This window comes from Poecile atricapillus, chromosome 2 (assembly GCF_030490865.1).
Source record: "Poecile atricapillus isolate bPoeAtr1 chromosome 2, bPoeAtr1.hap1, whole genome shotgun sequence".
Classification (NCBI taxonomy): Eukaryota; Metazoa; Chordata; class Aves; order Passeriformes; family Paridae; genus Poecile; species Poecile atricapillus.
Window position 1 is genome coordinate 23,948,496 of NC_081250.1, and position 14,617 is coordinate 23,963,112.

The following is a 14,617-nucleotide window of genomic DNA, read 5'->3' on the forward strand; positions in this document are numbered from 1 at the left end:
CTTTTCATCTCAGTATTCTAATTAGTTCTGTTTCTATAATCTACAACGTTGGAATAATAATCAAATAAACATTATGCTGCTTGCATGTTTAGAAGGCTCAGTGCTTAGAACTCCAGAATGGGGAGGAACATTGAACTGCTCATCATTATTGCAGACAAAACATGAAGAAAGGAGCATTTTGAAATCAGATAAAGGCTCCCTGAAGCAGTTAGTGGAAAACTGATTAGTAAGGTCCTTCTTTAGCAGCTGTTGTTTATATGTGTAATTTCTGTTGTGTCAAAAACAGTTGCTTGCAGACAAATGCTTTGAGTTTTGGGCTTCTGCAAAACAATAAACTTCTAGAGGTTAAGAAAAAAAATTAGATTCTTCCATAGCTTGAAGACAGTACTATTGAATTTTAAATTTTCTTTTTCTTTAATACACACATAGATATATATAAATGAATATACATATTCTATTTTGATGTATATAAAAAAGTATTTCATTTATATATATTCATATAAAAAGTTGACTTTGTATCCTTTAAAAGCATCTGAAAACAAATTTCTGTCTAGGGCACTGTACAACTTAGATGTACATTCAGACTTTGTGAAGCAGGCTAACATTTTTTTACGTAGGATTTGCAGAACACCTAGAATGCCAGCACTTGGATCAAAGCAGAATAGCAGAGTAGTTATAAGATAACTCTTAGGATAAAATATTGTTATCATGATTATTTCTATTAGATATGTTATGTATACTGCCTCCTTTCAAAGAAGAGGAGGAGACATAGTTAAAAATTCCTTCATTGGAAGAAACAAGAATTGCTGTCCATAGGTTTGTGCTGTGAAATTGAAATGTTTGGAAGAATATAATTTTGAGGTATGGCAGCTGGCAGAGGGTTTCTCTTATAGAAAATTAAAATGTGTCCAGTTGGACAAATATCATTGAGTCCAACTTCCTGCCTCTTTAGGACTAAAATGTATGAAAAATTTAATGACTTTCTTAGTTTCATCTTCCTCAAAATAGCTTCTATTTATATGTAGTAAATTCCAGCTGTAGCTGGACTAATCTGCCTGTTGTTTTGTTGTGACTTCTGTTGTTTTTATTCTCTTCATGAATTATGAATTTGAGTCAGTGTGATTAAAATGACTGTTGGGCAAGACAGAGGCTGGCAGAACTCCAGGATTAGAATAAAAGTAAAAAATTCCATTCTCTAGCACAATTCTATGTAAATTAGGTCAGGATTCTTTCTTAAATATAAGAATCCACACCCAGTTGTGCTTTGGCATAAATAAAATTCTGTACTGGAAGATGTACTCTCATGTGAAAGAAGGGAGGAGGAATAACATATTTTCCACTAAATTTTGTTTGTATGTGTTTGAATGTTTTCACATTTGCTGAATTTTGTTTTGTTTTCTTTCAAGTGTTTCTCGAGAAACTCTGAAGAGCAGAAAGAGATCAGATTATAACCTCAATAAAGTGAATGCACCTATTCTAACCAACACTACACTGAATGTAATAAGGCTTGTTGGTATGTACAATAATTGTAATTTTTATATGTTTTTGATTTTTGTGCAAATTTATGGATTATAGCAAATATGTTAAATGATATTTAAAGCCCTGAAAAATATACCTAGTTGGGCTTTATTTTTACTCTTTGAAATAAAATAGAAATAAAGCACCAAACAAATGTTTTAATTAAATAGGCAAATTTGCTTGTATCTTGTGAGTTATTTTTACTTGTAAAATTAATCTGCGTGTGTATGTGGGTTTTAACCTATAGTGGTAGTTTATTTGTCTGAAATACTGAATGTGTTAGAAGAGTGGAGATAGCAAGCAAAAAGATTAATGCTCAATGTTGCTGATGTGTTTTATGAAATGATTTATTTTAAAGTAGAATAGTTGCAAAAGAAAGAACTTTAAAACTAGGGTTTTTATTGCATTTCATTATTCAAATTCTTGCACTCAGAACTGCTTTTACTGCATAGTAATCAACTAGAAGAAAAGAGCTCTCTCATACATCCTGGTAATCCCTAGGAAGTTTAGGGAATCTCTTTCCCTGGAGGTCATTAAGACATAACTGGATGGGCTGCTGAGCAGCCTCGTGTCTTTAGACCTGCTCTGAGCAGGAGGTTGCACTAGGCCACTTCTTGAGGGCTTTTCTTGCTAAACTTTTCTATGAAAACACTTCCCTCCAATTCTAGATGTGATGGGATTGATTTTTTGTGATCATGCCTTATGTGTGATGATCTAGATAATTGTACTACAGCAATTTTCTGCTACTGACTTCTGTTTTATTTATAGAGAAGGGGAACTAACTGCCTAAATTTATCTGAGTAGAAAGGAGAGAGGAATTATGTATGTGTTGCATTAATGAGGTTTGCCATCAAAGTCTGAAAATTATTGTTGCACTGCAGAGTAAACCGTTTCAAAAAAGATTATTCCAACACCTGGTTAGCACTTTATGCTATCTTTGAGGGCAGCATGAAGTCAGGAATTAATTTTCTAAATTTTTTTTGCAGATTTGCTAAAACCCTTTTTTATCTTGAGCATTTACCATATAGACCTGAAATGAGAGCTCATTCTGTCATGACTTTTCTGGCATTCATCTGTGACTTAGGTTGGAGAGATTTGTTTGCTGCTTTCTGCTATAAGGTTTTGCTCTAAGAAAATTGAGGATTGAATCTAGAAACTAGTCATGGTATTTCCATACAAACTCCAGCCTCTCTGTCCCTGCCATAAAACGCTTTGTCAGTAGGTGAAGCAGTAGTTCTGGTTTTCCAATTTTACATAAGGAGTCCTATTTGGGATTATGTCAATAGCCCCAAAATTAAACGTTATTTTAAAAGCTCATATATATGCTTCTTTCTCCTTCAGGAATTATTATTAACTTTCAAATTTTCTGCTGTTTTGGGGTGTTTTATATCATTTTGGTTGTGAGTGGTAGTAGTGCTATTTGAAACATGGAATTGGAAAGGGACCTCCTGCCGGGAGGAAGATGTCATTTAGTACTGCCTATAAATATGCTTGTTTTGAGCTCCAGCTTAAAAATACTTCTGTTCCCACCACTCTTCTAATAGGAATTCTATTTCAGAAGCCTTGTCAGCCTACAGAATAAAAAAAAAAAAAAAATCCTCCTATTTTCTGCTGACTTGATCTTATTATAAGAGGCATTTTGAGGTTTAGCAGATCATTTTTTTTTATGTATACTGCTCTGCTGTTTTTACAGGAAGTGATCCTATTTCTTATCAGTCTTTGATTTGTTAAACAGTGTGCCAAGATTTCTAGTATCCTTTGTATTTATCCACCAGAAACTTAAATTTTCTGCTCTTGTAGTCTTACCAAAATCATGTTCAGTACTTTGGATAAGATTTTCCTGCATTGTGTAATTCTTATATCATTGCATCGTGGTCCTAAGTTCTTTCAGTTTTGCACCTCTTTTGATTTCTTACAGCTTCCTTGCACTGGCAATGTGTAATGACCTTGTGCAGCCAGCAGATCCTTCACTTCCCCATCTTTTTCCAAGAGATAAGCTGCTAGCTTATAGTAGAAAGATGCATGTTTTTTAATTAATTGTCCCCTAAATGCATGGATTTACAATTTGTGCTAGTGAATTTCATCCAATTCTTACAACAATAATCATCAAGTACTCCTGTACATTATGTCAGTCCTTTTCTGTTTTGTTGGTGCCTCTTTATTTTTTCTATTTTTTATTTTTTTTTCTATTATCACTCTATTTTTGTGCCAGAGTAATTAATGAACATATTAAAGAGATGGCTGATTGCTGAGAACTCCACGGGTAGCTTTTTATTTTTTTTTTTCCTTTTTAACACACACTAGCTTCATTTATTGTGTTTATGTGCAATATTGTTAAATTAATAATTTCACCAAATCCCAGGTAGATGAAATGTACTGTGTCGTTTATGTAGAAAATAATGTACCTTAGTCTGGTACAGTTGACTTCTGTTAGATCCATGATTTATCTTAATTTTGCCTCCATATTTCTGTTTCTGTCATTTCTATACTTGCTTCAAAACAATCTGAAATTCTGGATCCGAAAAATTAGATCAGTAGTTATGATTCAGTAGTCATTTGGATTTCTACTTTCCCTCTTTAATATGTTTTTCTTTGCTGTTTTTCAGTCATAGTGATGAAGATGCAGATTTAAGCTGCCTAATCAAGTAACAGAAATAATTGCCTTCCTTTTTAGGAAGGTAGTAGTGCCCATTGTGTCATACTGAATGCGTATGACATTGTTTCTTAACCATTTTGAACTATTTCAATGTGCTGTATGCTTTGTGTGGAGGCTAAATTAATAATAAAAAAGTAGCTTAATATTTATAAATTACATCGAGTTGCTAATGTATAATTGAAGTGGGAGCCAATACAATTGTTTGAATTTCAAGTGAACAGTTCAATTTATCAGATTTCTCTCACATTAATTAAGGCAATTATTTCTCTTTCTAGTATAAAGTAGCCATTAGACTAATTTATAATATAATTTATAAGGTTAAATATAATTTATAAGGTTAATTTTTCCTATCAAGCCGTTGCATGTTGACTTAAAATGTAAAGGAGGAATAAAACTGTGTTAAATTTGTATGGAATATTTTAACTAAGCACTATATATCAACAAAAATAATTAATCACTATGCCATTGTATGTATTGATTCAGTGGTCTCTTAATTAATATCGTTCTGACCTAAGAAAGAGTTTAGTGGGTATTTCTTATTGATGGGTTTTAATGCTTTTTTGGCCTTATTTTTGCTTGTGTTAAGAATGGGTTTTGAGGACGAATTCTTAGATTTTGTTTGCTTTAAACCCCATTATCTTTACAGAAAATAATAATAGTGATGACACAGCAGAAGTTGTTAGCTGAAGTGATTGGTCACATAACCTTGAATCTCATGTGACTTAAAAAAAGCTTAAATCACACTTAAGTATTTCAAAATGATTTAGCTACAACAGACTTTACACTTTTTCCTTCAAACTGGTGTTCTAGTTCTTCATATCTTCCTTTCACCATTCCTTTTTCCTGGTCACCTGGGTCAGGAATTCCCTGCAGATGGTCTTGTCAATGAAGACTGATGCACAGAAGGCATGCTGCCCTGCTTCCTTCATGCAGGATACTGAGCTCCACAGTCTCATGGTCACTGTAGCCAAGGCTACCCCAACCTTCACACCTCTAAAAAGGCCTTCCTTGTTTATTAGTATAAGTATTAGTATTGGTATAAGCAATGCACCATTCCTCATTGGTATCTTCCACCATCTCTGTCATGAAGTTGTCAGTGCTTTACTGTTTGTGCTTTGCTGTTTTGTTCTTCTAGCAGATGTCAGGATGACTGAAGTCCCCTGTGTGAACCAGGGCCTGTGACCATGAGGCTGCTTCTATTTGTCTGTTAAAAGACTCCATCCACTTCCTTCTTCACATCAGGTTGCCTGTAGCAAACACCCCTGACAGTGTCACCCTTACTAGTCTTCCCTGTTAATCTAAGCTTCACTTAAGCTCTTGACTGACTCGTCATCCACCACAAGACAGAGCTTGATACACTCCAGGTGTTGCCTCACATACACGCCAACTCCACCACTGTTCTTTCCAGGTCTGTCTTTCCTAAACAGCATGTCATGACATCTTCATGTCACACAAGCTATCCCAACATACCTCCGTAACTGCAATGAGATCAAAGCCCTGTGACTGCATACACATCTCCAATTCCTCCTGTTTGTTCCCTGTGCTGCATGCAGTGGTATACAGGCACTTCATAGAGGTATTTGAGCGTGGGAGTGCAATATGGGAGTCCCATATTCCTGTCTTATAGTCATGTCATTGGCTGCTTGTACCTGCTGGAGGTATTCCCACTTAAACCTTATTTTGCTGCATGGTCACTGTAGCTCTTCCCTTACTCCATCTTTCCTAGTTGAAATCTCACTTGACCAGGTTGGCCTGGTGATAATTTATTGGCAGAGATTTGTCTGTGCTAATTTGTGAGGTGCGTTAGTTTTCTATAGATTAGTCTGATAAAGAATAGCAAGTCTATCCTTAAGGACAGAAGGAGTTCTGCAAGCAATACAAACTTGGCAAATGTTCAGCAGTTTAAGCTATCTAGAGCCTCTAGGAATTCAAGCTACTTTTGGTTGCTGAAACTTTAAGTGTTATTTTCAGGTATTTCTGGAAGTTTCTATTTTGATCTGGCTTTGGAGTGTGTTTGAGCTGTTTGGAAATGTTCTTATATATCCCTTTTTAACCCAAAACAGTACCTTCAGCACAAGTAGATAATATGTAGACATTAAAAATTGGTGTCCTGTTACAGCAACAAGGAGGAAATGTTCTTGGAATACTTGTTTTGTCAAGATGCTGAGTGATGTAGTAATAGAGAACTGTTCTTGGCACTGGAAGATTTTTATAGGGACAGTACTTGGGCAGTATACAGTGCATAGCCCTTTGGAAAAGCATGAGACACTGGCCGAGAGATTACCTTCAATATTCAAGCCAGCTGCACAGATACTTGGAAGTCTTAACTGTCCAGAATGTGACTCATCTCTCATATTGTGTTTGGGTTGCAGGCAAGTTTAAAAATATATTTATCACAGAGGAAGTGGAAAAAGTCAGTCTGTCCAATACAGAGTATTCAGATAGTACAGATGAAGGTGACACTTGCTTTAATTTGGGTACCAGTACCATCTTTTCACAAACATCCAAAAATTTCCACATTGGACTGTGTATTTGATTTTCCCTTTTAGAAGACAAACAGAATTTTTTAAGTCCACTTTTCAGCTTATTCTTAATGCTATGGGTCAAAACATTAATAATTAAGTAGTGTAGACTTGGGAAATGGGCTAAACTGACAAATATTAATTTTTACAACCTGTGTCATCTCTAGAAATAACAAAACATCTGCTTGCTTGTCTTAGCAAACAGGGACGTAGTCAGGTAGTATTCGATAAGGAGTCTAAATTAGATAGAAACCTGGAAGGTAGCAATGTCGGGCTATTGCTTGGTTCTTACTCTAGTGCTCTACCATTTTATCAGATATGTAGCTGTATCATGAGTTTTTTGACTTAGTTATCTTTGCTGACCTGCACAATTACTTGCTTGAAAATTAAAATAACTCCCCCATTATTAAAAGCTAGCTTGTGTTTCTTTGTTACCCAGTTTCTCTGATTAAACCAATATTTTCTCTATTTATTAGTAAATTGCTTTTCTGGGCACAGTATTAGCTTGAAGATGAGTGTTACTGACTACAGGAAAAAGAAATTGTTTTAGCACCTTCCTGTAATTTTTTTAACCTATCACATCTAAACATGTCTGGAATGTGACAATTTGTGAAATGACCTGCTGTATCCTGCATGCTGGGTTAGACTGCATTTGTGTTTTGGTTTAAAAATTGCTGTCTAACTCATACTGTAATAACCAAAAGTTTGTTATATGTTATGTATTTTAGCACAATAAAAGGGCAAGAAGGATGCAATTTTAGAGAGAGCCCGCAGGAAGTGTGGGATCTCTGCAATATCAAGAGTTTTCATTAAGTGTGCTTCGTTTATGACCCAATGAAGAGCCGTGTCCTATGCTGGAAAACAAAAATAACTGAAAACTGTAGGCCCTGCAAACTAGGTCTGTAGGGAAAAATCCCTTTTGGACTCCAAATCCTAAGATCAGTTTGATTCAGATAACATATAAATGAAGATCCTGAGGCTGGGGTTCTTTTTTTCCCCAAGTACAGTATGTTACAACGGAGAATAGGAAGGGGGAGAAGGAATTACTTTTCTCCCTGGATGTGCCAGGGTACTGACATCCTCCTTTACTCATAGTCTGTCCCCCTGGAAACATTTCAAATTTAAAACTATTTGGGATTCTTACCACAGGATAGAAAGGAAGGAGAGCTGGTAATGCTGTATCACTGATGTGAAGCACATCATTCCTAGAGTTGTTGGGTAAAATCCAATCTTGGACATACCATTTTTGTACTGTGTTTTTCTGTTGCTTGAAAAATATCCATATGTGCATATATAAACACACTAATGCATAAAATCTTCAGTGGCTCTGTATAGCATTTGCCAGAGACTGCTTTAGCAGATTGTTATTTTTTAGCTAAATGAAGCTGAAACTTGTACAGGATCCAGAGAGTTGTATGTTTTGAATTTGATACCAGAAAGCCAAGAACAGTTGAAGACATTTTGATAGGGATTAACATGTACATTTTGAGAAGTCTTGAAACAATTGTGGTGTCTTAAGTCATCATTTTAGCTCTGTTTTTAAACCTTTCCAATCTGTAAATTATTATTAAGTTGTTGTTAATAAATGTTGAAGGCTACATAATACACTTGGTAGAGCTGGCTTTAAGTTTGTCCAAACTGTTTTTGTAGCACTTGTGCTGTGGAAACTGATGTTCTGTATTTAATTTTTAAGGGAAATACATGCAGATGATGAATATTCTGAAACCTATTGCATTTGATGTGATCCACTTCATGTCCCAGCTCTTTGATTACTATCTGTATGCAGTCTATACATTTTTTGGCCGAAATGACATGGTAGGTAGAAGCATTTTTCATTTTCAAGTATCACTGTACACAGAGAATGGAAATACAGAGGAGATCTTTGCTTAAAATACTGCCTAATATATAATTCCCAGAAAAATTAGTAGCAATAGAATGGATTTGAATGTAGAAGTAAGAAAAGGCTGATTAGATCAGCAATAAGGGAAAAAAGTACTGGGAACATTATTGTCAGTGAGATATTAATCATATTACGTTTTGAATAGACAGATTCTCTGTTCTTCTTTCCAGCACTATTGAAAAGGAGGAAAGACAATGTGAATTACCTAGAAGTAGTGGTAGATAATGGGTAGCAGAGGAACCTGCAGAAGGAGGGTGGTTTAAGCCTAGACAGTATAAAATGGTTGAATTTTTCTATGTGTATTTCTCTAGTTTACATAAGAACAGCTGATGTAGAAAAAAGGGGCCGTGCAAGTTAAATAGTAACTCAAGGTTAAGAAGTTTGAAAGACACTTACTCATAACTAGTATTCTGCTTTCAAACTACTTGCATTAATGAAAAAAACTTTTTTTGAGTGATCTTGTAGTTGAAAAAAGTGCTTGTTGGCAATGTCTTTACATAACATAGATCAACTTTCAATAGAATTGTCTTAATAGCTGCATGTAAAAACAACTTTCTCCGGTTTTAGCCCCTAAATTACTCCACAAGTAACAGTGTTGAGGGGTTCCAAATACATCATCATGTGTTGGCAAATTGTAATGAATTTTCAGACTCAACATATGGTTCTAAAAACTTTGAACTGTTCTATTTGGCAGGACAAATGTATTTGCAGTTTGTGTTTACAAGACGGGCAGAGGGTTTTTTTTCTTTCTGTTGGGTGGCTTTGTTTTGTTTTGTTTGTTTGTGGTTTGATTTGGGGCTTTTTGGTTTGTTCTGTTAAGATAATTGATTTCCATTGGCTTAGTTGCTCTGATACTGAAATTGTGCTGCATTTATTGTTATTTTTTTGCACCTCCTGTTTTATATTTCTAAAGCCCATACCAACTTCCTCACTCTGTGCTTCTAACAGAGAACAGCACAGTGCTAGGCAGGTAAACATTACAGCAGATGGGTGGTAAAATTTTGATGTTTTTGTAGTGTGTCTAGTATTTGTTTTGACATGAGAAACACAATGCTTACAAGGGTTTATTATTGTAATAAAACCTCTTGTAATGCTGCTTAAATGTCCTCACTCCCCATAGTGTTTCTAAACCTTTAGAAAGTAGAGATGGGTGATGGTATGTGATTTAGACCACTCAGCAACTCAGAGTTCCTGTTTTGTTTAGAAAATAATGTCAAATGAGATTCCTTAAATGTTTGGAAGTATTTGTGAATTTTGTGGTTACTTTGTGTATGTGAGTACACACATAAGGAGAGTGATTGGCTATACAGACTTCATTGCCAGCTCAGTGAAAACCAGGGATTTAAAATACACGTTGAGTTCTATGCCCATTCTTGATGCTGTCATTGCCCTTTCCAGACCTTGTTCGAATCATTATCCTATGTAATTGGTATTTAGCTTTCTTCACTGCCAAAAATTAAATGCTGTTATAACCAGAATTGCTTTCAAAACATTTTTTATTTGTGGGATGCAAATTAAACCTGCCTTAACTCAAATTATGGAGCAAGAAAAAATTAAGAGGATTGCCTGTATTTAATATCTACTCACTAAAATTTAAGACATTAATGAGCATGGCACAAAATAGTTTTCCTTAGCAAAAACAAATTGAAATTAAGTTTCTTCTTTTTTTTTTTTTTTGACTGGACATTACACTAACTTGTAAACTTATTTATTTTAATAACTATAGGAGGTTATTATGAGAGGTAATTACTGTAAGAGATTAATGATAAGAGGTATAATTGGTGATGAATAGAATTACTCTGCAAATTGTTTAATACTCTGCTTACTAGGTTTACTAGATCACCAATTTATGGGATTTCAAAATCTATAGTTCTGCAAATAGAAATAGCAAAATTTGTATAAAGTGGGTCAGATGTACTGATGAGTGAAATGTTTATGGTGAAGCCATGAGGTTCTGTTCTTGTGGACATGTCTCCTAGGTCAAGTTTTAGATTTCATCAAACTGTACTTCAAGTGGTAATTCAATCCAAATGTAAATTGTCATTTCATATATAGAAGGATTGGGCAGATGGGCATTTTAAATCAGAAACTTAAGATGCACTAAATGGAGACCTAAATTATGCTTATTTGTATTCAAAAGGAGAGGAGGAGGTCGCATAAACACAAATATTTCCTTCCCTGATTCAGCCCACTGAAAGGAAGTCTATAATTCTGAAAGTCTATAAGTCTGAAAGGAAGTAATAATTCAACAGTACCCTAAATATAGTTCAGCAAATTGCCTTTTGGTGTGAATCACATACCAGAACTATATTCAAATCCTTCCAGGTTGTTGACTGAAATGCGTGTTTCTTACATGTCCTGTTTCCAATTTCTTTGTTGTGTTAGTTTGTTGGGGGGTTTTATTTACAGTAGAAGATAAGAAGTTACAATAATTATGCATGTCAAATCAGACTCTCAGCTGGTATAACCCATTGCACTTAGCAGGAAATTAGTGTAGATATATGTATGTAAGTAAATACATATATATAGAGTAGGTATATACATAATTCTTTATCCCAGCTGAGCATCTGCCCCATACACTCCTGAGCCATGAACATGGCACATTTCTGAGGTAGATCTTTGTAGGCATGAAGTAATAATGACTGTTTATAAAGATCAATGGTTATAATTTTTACATATGCAAGATATATATATTTGATAATTACAAGAGATTTTATAGCTAGAAAGGAGTGAAAACCATATGACTTGGTGTGGTGTGAATGCAAGGCTTGGAGGCGGTGTTGTGGGGCACCATTCCAGGCTCATCAGCCATACAAGAAAATCTGGAGTCCTGCAGTTAAATACAGAATTATAGCAGTGAAAGATACTGGATGTTTTACTGGTATGAATGATGCACTGTCATCTTCATGAAAGATACTTAGGTAATTCTTTGCACCAGTGCAGTGTTGAGTGCTGTGAACTATGTTGCTTTTCTTTTCATTTTATATCGTTGTGATTCTGTGTGAAAATTTTAATGTAAGTTGTAGATAGTCTTTGCAAGCTCAAGTTTTGCTGTGTAATTTTGAAGTTTAAACCAGTGAGATTTCCTTTCCCAACTTAAGTAGAATGTATTTCTTCCAGTTTGAATCAACAGGACTGGGCCTCAGTAGCAGCAGATTACGCACCACACTGAACAGAATCCAGGAGAGTCTGATTGATCTGGTAAGTACCTGGATTTTCTTAATGCTCAGTGGGATAGAGGTCTGTGTACAACATTCAGGAATTGTATTTCATCACAGCTTTTTTGATTTTTTTCTCTTTTCACATTCAGTATCTAATAACAAATGCTTAGTTTCATGACGTAGACGTCATTATTATATGAAATCAGTTGTTTCTAATGTACAGCAAAACAAATGAAATAGGTTTTAGTAGACATAACAGTGAAATTCTGTATTTAAATCTTCTATTATGGTTCATGTAATAAAGAGAGATATTCAGTATTATCCTTACTAAGAGACATTTTATAAAAAAAATAAATAGGCGACTGACTCATTTTTCCTCAATAAAAGAACAGCAAAACAGTAGGCTATCCTGAAAATTATTCACTTTCTAGGATAATAGAGGTTGTATACAAGACCTTCCTTAATTTTGGGGAACTTTCCTGATGTATTTTTTGCATTATATCCCATCGGTCATTTCATGAATTATTTTCAAAATCTGAAAAGTGAATATGATGCTCATGTCACACTGACAGTAGATTACTGTCCTGCACAGGAGGATGGTAAAGGAGACTGTAGGTAGTTTTTGTGGATTCAACTGAACAGTGGAGTTTATAAAGAAATATTGCTAAAAACTACACCAGAAATGAAAGTTTGAAGTTCTCATCTTCCACCTAAGTATAAAACCCTTGAAACATTTTGAAGAAATTTCCTCAGGGTATAATAAATGGCTTGTGTAGTAGTTAATACCATGTATGCTACTGGAAGGTTTTATTTTCTGAGGCTTCTATCTTAGAAAGAAAAAAAAACTATGTTCTGCTCTGACTTACACAAAGATTTGGCACTCCACAGAAATGTACTTCATGCTTTTTTAATTCCTTGAAGCATTGTATCAAATCCTAAACTGTTCTCTCAGAGAAACATCTTGAAGGGCTTGGGGGCCATTTCTTATACAGTCAGTAGAGGGAGCATAAGATAACTAATAGCCATAAGCCTCTGTAAGATAGAAAAAGGCTTCTTGATATTCTTCTCAAAGGCAGTGTATGCAGAAAGAAAGATTAATTCTAGGAAGTACTTGCAGATGAATCAGTTTAAGATTGCAAGTTATGCAATTAATTGGCAAGTTATGGAATTAATTTTTTTAGTTTTTCTGTAGTGATGACTCCTGACAGTGCTTTACAGACTTTTTTTTTTTTTTTAAGTTAAAATAATAATAAAAAAAAATTCTAGGAGTGAAATAGAAAAATAACTGCAGTTTGTTTTCTTCTGCAATCATTAATAGTACTATAACAGATAATGTTATTGCCAATTGAAATTAATAGCTATGTTCAATGTAAGATTTGAAAGAAAAAAGAAATCTTAGCTAACTGCTATTAGCTTAAAGACATTCCATGAGGTTTAGTAATATCTTATGAACTTACGCCAGTCTTATACTATAAATTGAAATTATTCATTTTTTATTTATGAGGAAAAAAAAAAAGTTTTATTTATAGTTCACTTATTTTTAAGAGTTTGTGAAAGTCAAGGTTCATTTTCATTGTGTCATGAAAAGGGTGTTTCTCAAGACTGTATGGATGGTTCTGAACTGCTCAAGGGATTCTTCTACCTTATTTTAAATTTTTGTAAATTGCTCTCTGAAAGTATACATGTTTGTGTTGTGGCATTCAGTCCTATGCCCCGTTGGGAATTTAAGGTTGTTGCATTGTCTTCTATCCACAGTAACTTAATATTAAGGGCTTAAATTCTATCACATTTCAGTTCCTGATGGCAGCATCAATATTTTATTTCCATACAGATAGTCTGAATCTGACAGTTCTGAGTCTGTGACCAAAACTTGGCCAGACTTGCATGTAGATCAGAATAATTTCACAAATCTGTCAGTGTCTGTGAAGGTTGAGCTACCTTCTCAGAGGTAATTACTATATTCTATGTAGTAATATATATAGATCAAGACTCTTCAGTAATTTAGACTGGATCATTTCTAGCTTTCCTCTTGGACTTTCACAATTCCTTTTTTTGAGATATCAGTGGATGAAGGCCTCTTTACTCAAATTTATTGTCAGGAGTTACAATAATAATTAGAGGATTTGACCGGCCACCCCCTCCAGCTTTGTGTAGAATTCTGGTAGCTTCTGTTTGGGATTGAATTAATGCTATCTAGTTTTTACCAGATAGCTTTCATTGTTATTCAGCTGAATTTTAAGTTTTCTTTGTGAAAGAAAAAGTGATGTGGAATGGGAATTCCACTTCTGGCAAGTTAAAGCACTAAGTATTGTTTCTTGCATTTTTGTAGCATGTCCAGTATGAAGAGTATGGAGGTTGTTTGGAGGCATTCCCTGTACCTCCTTGTGGAGCTGCTTTACTTTCTCATTATTACAATGCAAGAAGTTTCTGTCCTTGTATATATACCGTGCTTTCACTAACCATACTTGGAAAAAAAGTACTATCCTGGTTTTCATTTGTACCACTGAGAGACTAAGTCAAATTTCTGACTTGTAACCAGTGTGCAAAAGACTGCAGCAATTTGAAGCACTTCCTCTACTCTTCCTTCCATCCTTTCTCATGCATCACATGCCTCCTGCTTCTGCTGGAGATTCTTGTCTCCTCTGAGCAGTATTCAATATAGCTGAATCACTTCTCCACTGATTTTTGCAGTCTAATACTTCATAGAAAAACCAACTGCACTTTATGAACTGCAGCAAGTCCTACTGCAGTTTAGATTAATGTTCTGGACAGTGAACAGGAACTAGCTGAGATGGAACCATGTGTTTAGTCCTGTTTACTTCTCTGTAAGGCAATAATGTGACACCTCAGCTGTGATACA

At 34.8% G+C, this 14,617-nt stretch overlaps 1 protein-coding gene across 3 annotated transcripts in view; it reads left to right on the plus strand.

The window, feature by feature from the left end:
- The window catches only part of VPS50 (VPS50 subunit of EARP/GARPII complex), a 76,657-nt gene that overhangs the window by 44,257 nt on the left and 17,783 nt on the right, over window positions 1–14,617 (plus strand). Inside the window, exons 20-22 of one of the 3 annotated variants that reach the window (XR_009276885.1) lie at window positions 1,407–1,513; window positions 3,437–5,750; window positions 8,390–8,471. Coding sequence is in view for 1 of the 3 variants with exons in the window: in XM_058831995.1 (XP_058687978.1) it covers window positions 1,407–1,513; window positions 8,390–8,511; window positions 11,717–11,797 (310 nt within the window). In the remaining 2 variants the exon portion in view is untranslated. Of the gene's footprint in view, window positions 1–1,406; window positions 1,514–3,436; window positions 5,751–7,424; window positions 7,531–8,389; window positions 8,512–11,716; window positions 11,798–14,617 lie in introns of those variants that run through there. The other 2 variants (XR_009276884.1, XM_058831995.1) reach the window with 2 other exon arrangements.